The 6,041-nt window shown below is 47.4% G+C and overlaps 1 protein-coding gene across 1 annotated transcript; it reads right to left on the bottom strand.

The window, feature by feature from the left end:
- Positions 1–300: 300 nt before the first annotated feature.
- Positions 301–5,253, bottom strand: LOC119276119 (carbamoyl-phosphate synthase large chain, chloroplastic). The gene is made up of 3 exons (XM_037557111.1): positions 3,876–5,253; positions 2,403–3,098; positions 301–2,260 (listed from the first exon to the last, which is right to left on the bottom strand). Exons 1-3 carry the CDS (start codon positions 5,157–5,159, stop codon positions 722–724), a joined length of 3,519 nt encoding a protein of 1,172 aa, XP_037413008.1. The 5' UTR covers positions 5,160–5,253; the 3' UTR covers positions 301–721.
- Between the last annotated feature and the right edge of the window lie 788 nt (positions 5,254–6,041).

Here is a 6,041-nt window from a genome sequence, read left to right as displayed (position 1 = left end):
TGCGAGCGGCCGGTTCAATTTTTTTCCCTCCCGGGCGGGCGGCCTGTATTCATATACGTATACCTCTGACTGTTTTTTTTTTTGCGGGTGGGCTGGCCGGCGGGGGAATCTTTTTTTTAAATATGCCCATCCTACCCTTTGTTATGAAGGGGTATTGGGCAATCTCAGCCCTCCTTGTGTTTACAGGGGGTCTATCGAAGCGGAAGTGAATTAACAAACATTGAGACGATCAAATTCTCCAAAATTCAAGCGCAGCAGGATTTTTATGTGGAGATGCAAACAAACTGCAAGAGAACCTGATAGAAACCGCCTCGGGGATAACCAGGAGCATGGCAGATAAAAATTATCATCACAATGTTTGGGGACAAATACAGTACAATATAGATAAGTTGCTCAAATTTGCACCTCGGGGATACAAGTACATGCTCCAGTATGGGAGATGATACCACCATCAGATTGCAACTGGAGGCCTTATTCTATAGGTAGATGCCGACCCTACTCTTACATGGTAAAAATACAAATATCCCCAATATCAATTTCTGACTCCCAACGCTCAGCAACCAAATGTGATCTCCAGGCCGACACTTGCCTTTGCGCATGCAGTAGGTGCGACTATCGTAGCAGCAGGTAAACAAAATCCTACATGGCGCAGGATTCTAGTTCATATATTAGAATAATAAAGACATTAGATGGAAAAGGGCGAGCATGAGGGTACATGACCCTAAGGGGCAGCTTGTGCAGCGGGCAACTTCTGTGGTGCATCGGCAGGCTGGAAATAGTCTTGCAATGCAAGAATCTCAATTGACTTGTTCTTCATACTCTTGATGGCGTCCATGGTAGCCCGTGCACCATCCACAGTTGTGATTATGGGCACCTTGTAGGCCAGAGCTAGCCTACGCAGCTGGAGGCCATCTCTCGAGTCAAGGTCATCGCCTGAGCTTGTTATCACCATCACCTGTATCTGACCATTCTTGAGCATATCTCTGGCATTTGGCCGCCCCTCATGTATCTTCAGAACTGGCTCCACTGGGATGCCCTCAAGCTGAAGTACTTTGGCTGTTCCAGATGTTGCAATGATGTTGAACCCAAGTTCACGGAACCCACGCCCAATTTCAGCAAGGTGGCGTTTAGTCAAGTCATTTAGGCTAACAAACACAGTGCCACTTATAGGGAGTATCTGTCCAGCGGCAATCTGGGCCTTTGCAAACGCACCAGAAAACTCATAGTCAATGCCCATAACCTCTCCAGTGCTGCGCATCTCTGGTCCAAGAAGAATGTCACAGCCTTGGAATTTCTCAAATGGAAGAACAGCCTCCTTGACAGAAACATGCTTAGGAATCACTTCTTTCGTAAACCCAAGCTCTGGCAAGGTCACTCCAGACATGATTAGAGATGCATATTTAGCCAATGGGTGGCCAATTGCTTTTGAGACAAAAGGGACTGTGCGTGAAGCTCGAGGATTTGCCTCAAGAAGGTACACCTCACCAGTAGGAGTGATAGCGTACTGGCAGTTCATGAGCCCACAGACATTGAGACGCTTTGCAAGCTTTGTGGTCCATGACCGAATAATATCTAAGCACTTGGTTGAGACCGTTCTAGTGGGAAGGGAACATGCAGAATCACCAGAATGTATACCAGCCTGCTCAATATGCTCCATAATTCCACCGATCACAACATTCCCAACTGAGTCTGCTAATGCATCAATATCAATTTCAATTGCATCATTCAGATATTTATCCACCAGGACAGGCCGTTCTGGATCTACTTGCACTGCAGTCGCAAGGTACTTTATCAATTTTTCATCATTGTACACAATCTCCATTGCTCGTCCACCAAGAACATATGAGGGCCGGACAACAACAGGGTAGCCTACTTCTGAAGCAATTGACAACGCATCAGACTCACTTCTTGCTATCCCTCCTTTAGGTTGCTCAATCCCAAGCTCTTCAAGAATTGCGTTAAATCTTTTTCTGTCCTCTGCGGCATCAATAGAATCGGGTGACGTTCCCCATATCTTCACAAATCCTGTGCCTGAAGCAGACCGCAGCTTCTTCTCCTCTAGATGGCGTTGTATTGGAAGGGCGAGCTTTAGAGGAGTTTGCCCTCCGTACTGCACAATTATACCATCTGGGCGCTCCAAATCAATGACATTTGTTACATCCTCAACTGTCAATGGTTCAAAGTACAGCCGGTCGCTGGTATCATAGTCAGTTGAGACAGTCTCCGGATTGGAGTTCATCATTATAGTCTCATATCCGGCCTGACAAAGAAATTTATTACGTCAGCGCTACAATTTTATATTTAAAAAAGGAAGCCTATACCAGAATGTAATTGCCTATTAAACTCTTGACGAAACACTGGCGATAAAAAGTAAGGTGGAAACAAATGAAGTTGAAACAAACCTCTCGGAGCGCAAATGAGGCATGGCAACAGCAGTAATCAAACTCAATACCCTGCCCTATCCTATTGGGTCCACCACCCAATATTAAGACTTTCTTCCGATTAGTTGGAGCTGACTCGCATTCATACTCATATGAAGAGTACATATACGGGGTGTTGGCTTCAAACTCAGCGGCACAGGTATCAACACGCTTGTATGTCGGAGTGACTCCTAATGCAGAACGCCTCGCTCTCACATCACTTTCTGACGAAGATGTCGCAAATGCAATCTGCTTGTCACTAAAACCCCTCCTCTTCACTTGATAGAAGTCATCTTTTGAGAGCTGGTCTAAGTTCTTTGAAACAAGGAACTGCTCAACATCAACTAGCTCCTTGAGCTCTGTAAGAAACCATTTATCAATAAAACTAATTTCATGTATGTCTTCAACCCTCATGCCTTTCTTGAAAGCAGCATAAACAGCATGGATACGATCTGGATTAGGTACACGTAAGCTATATTTTATCTTTTCCCAGTCCCAGTCAAGTTCCTTGATGGGTGCACAACCCCACCCTGCAAAGCCAGTCTCCAAGGAACGAACAGCTTTCTGGAAAGATTCCTGGAAGGTCCGCCCTAATGCCATTGACTCACCAACAGACTTCATCTGTGTGGTTAATATTGGTTCAGAACCAGGGAATTTCTCAAACGCAAATCGCGGTATCTGCAAAGCAAATACAATACATTAGCTGAGCTGAACTAACAGTACAAGTACAACCATCGAATGATGAAAAACATAAAGAACATGCAAATGAGCAAATCAATATAAGTAGCTAGATCACTGCTTACTGCTTCTCGAGTATATTCCAACATGCGGATGTTAAATTATTTGCAGTAAGAACAACATGAGATAATATCTGAGAAAAGCTATGAGATAGAAAAAAAATTACAAACATGACAGTCTCCTTGATATCAGGTTATGCTTTACAGATTCAATATTTGGTGGGCTAGCTATTAGAAGTAGGAACACAGCAATTAGATTAGTCAAAGATGCAGAGCTCCAATATAAAGAACAAAATAGGAACTCATTTGATTGTGATGTTTGGGTTCTGAATTGACTAATGTAGCCAAGAACATAAGTGAAGCAACATGAAGTAAACCGTGCAAGAGATAAAGGATAACTAAGCAGTACTACTTTATCTTTAGTCGAATAAAGAAGCACCATTGAACTTCTTCTGACAGGGAGATGCCGATGCACATATGACAATTCCCTTAAGCAAGGAATAAGAAATTTTACTCATCTTGTTAAAATATCTGGAGAGTATACTGGCCAAACCAATCATTAGCAGTTGAAAAGTTCTATGGCATGCAGAGCACATAAAGAGTAAGCTATCGGTACTACAGTTGGAAGTTGCAGCAAACACCATCTATACGACACAAGGTTGGCATGCTGTAAATTATTGTGCCCCAAAGAGGTTGCAAACAGATTTAAAACCATTACCTTTGTGACAACATAGTCAATAGAGGGCTCAAAGCTAGCAGGCGTCTTCTTTGTGATATCATTTGGAATCTGGTCCAACGTATAACCTACTGAGAGTTTTGCTGCCATCTTGGCTATCGGGAACCCAGTCGCCTTTGATGCAAGAGCTGATGACCTTGAAACCCTGGGGTTCATCTCAATCACCATGACCTCCCCATCTGTAGGGTTCACAGCGAACTGCACATTGGAACCACCGCACTCCACACCAATCTCCCGGATGATGGCCACAGAGTGGTCCCTGAGTCTCTGGTACTCCTTATCAGTGAGCGTCTGAGCAGGCGCCACCGTGATTGAATCGCCTGTATGCACGCCCATGGGGTCGATATTCTCAATGGAGCAGATGATGACCACATTGTCGGCCATGTCACGCATCACCTCCAGCTCGTACTCCTTCCACCCGAGCAGGGATTTCTCCACAAGCACCTGCTGCGTGTGTGAAGCCGCCAGACCAGACCGGCAAATGTCCTCAAACTCGGCCCTGTTATAGGCGATGCCTCCCCCAGTGCCACCAAGTGTGAAAGCTGGTCGGACAATCAGGGGGAACTCACCAATGTCCTTGGCGATTGCGAGGCACTCCTCGAGCGTGGTGCCGATGCCAGAGGGGGGCGTCTTGAGTCCGATGCGGTCCATGGCCTGCTTGAAGAGCTGGCGGTCCTCCGCAGCGCGGATAGCAGGGAGGGAAGCGCCGATGAGGCGCACACCGAGCCGATCGAGCGCGCCGGATTCAGCGAGAGAGACGGCGAGGTTGAGCGCCGTCTGTCCGCCCATGGTGGGGAGGAGCGCATCGGGGCGCTCACTGGCGATGATGCCCTCGACGAGCGGCGGGGTCATGGGCCCGATGTAAGTGCGGTGGGCGAGGTCGGGGTCGGTCATGATGGTGGCCGGGTTGGAGTTGACGAGCACCACCTCGTATCCCTCCTCGACGAGCGCCTTGCAAGCCTGTGTGCCGGAGTAGTCGAACTCGCACGCCTGACCGATGACGATAGGCCCCGCGCCGAGAATCATGATCTTCTTGACGCCGGAGAGCTTGCCGCCCTTGGTGGGCTCCGCGGCAAAGTGGCGTACGGTGACGGCGGTGTCCTGCGCGGCGCCGTTGGAGGAGGCGGAGCGGGCGGAGAGGCCGCGGCGGGAGGAGCCGTGGTGGCGGCGCGGGAAGGGGAGGAGGGAGCGGGAGAGCACGGTGGCGCGGTGGGCGTGGGAGGGGCATGCGCGCAGCTGGGAGTGGGATGAGAGTGAGGTCGCCATGGCGGCGGCGGCGGCGCGGAGGCGCGCAACAAGGTTGGTGGTGAAGAGGAGGCGGCGGCGAAGTGGAGGGTGGAAGGGGAGCGATGGGGATGTAGGGTTTTTTTGTAGAGGGATTAAGGGGCGTGTTACTGTGAGGCTTTAACCCTCTCAATTTTCTATTCGCTGTCGCGGGTGGTTTGGTACTCTCCCTCCCTCCTAATTCCTATCGGACACGAATTTGGTGCCCAAGCCGATCTCATGTTCTTTTTTTCTTTTCTTTTTTTTGCGAGGGATCTCATGTTCTTGTACAACCATGAATCATAATTTCCAAAAAAATAATGCATATTTTGATGGGGTCCAAAATACTTGTAACCCTGAAATTTCAAACCCAATTCAAGGTAAAATTTTAAATTGGTTAAAATCATTAAAATTTATTGAATATTGGAAACTCAAAATACGAAATAATTTCCAAAATTTCGCATATTTTGGTGATGTCCGAAATTAAAAACTTTGTATTGTACAACCAGAACTTGGTATAGTCTCTATCTGTATGACCTCGAGTTATAGCCAACTGACACATTATTCAGCCTTCTGTGTTGCCTTCTTCTCAAAATTACGAGTCATCTCGATAATCCTAAGGGTGACCTAACTCCTTCATCATTGCTTTCAGATTGTGCTGCTACGCTAACACGGAGCTTGAAATTGCCGCCATGGAAACCTAGCTTGAACGAGACTTCCAGCCTTCGAAACCCTACCAAGGGCATCCGGCGATGAAGGATCACACGTTTTGGTCTGAGAATGTTTCAAGCTCGAAGGACGGTGAGGGGATGTGGGCTCAACCACCAGTGCAAATTGCATGCACCCACGGAAATAAGGCATTTACACATCCACATAAAAATCCGT

This window comes from Triticum dicoccoides, chromosome 3B (genome assembly GCF_002162155.2).
Source record: "Triticum dicoccoides isolate Atlit2015 ecotype Zavitan chromosome 3B, WEW_v2.0, whole genome shotgun sequence".
NCBI classification, from domain to species: Eukaryota; Viridiplantae; Streptophyta; class Magnoliopsida; order Poales; family Poaceae; genus Triticum; species Triticum dicoccoides.
Note: the sequence above shows the minus strand (reverse complement) of the source record. Positions and strands in the feature narration are given on the sequence as shown.

Bases quoted from the DNA above. Each gene is read 5' to 3' on its own strand.
- LOC119276119 (XM_037557111.1), bottom strand. From the start codon at position 5,159: ATGGCGACCTCACTCTCATCCCACTCCCAGCTGCGCGCATGCCCCTCC. The intron at 3,099-3,875 runs GTAATGGTTTTA...TTTGCTTTGCAG, and splicing joins TTGACTATGTTGTCACAAAG to ATACCGCGATTTGCGTTTGA. The intron at 2,261-2,402 runs GTTTGTTTCAAC...TTTCTTTGTCAG, and splicing joins CCTCATTTGCGCTCCGAGAG to GCCGGATATGAGACTATAAT.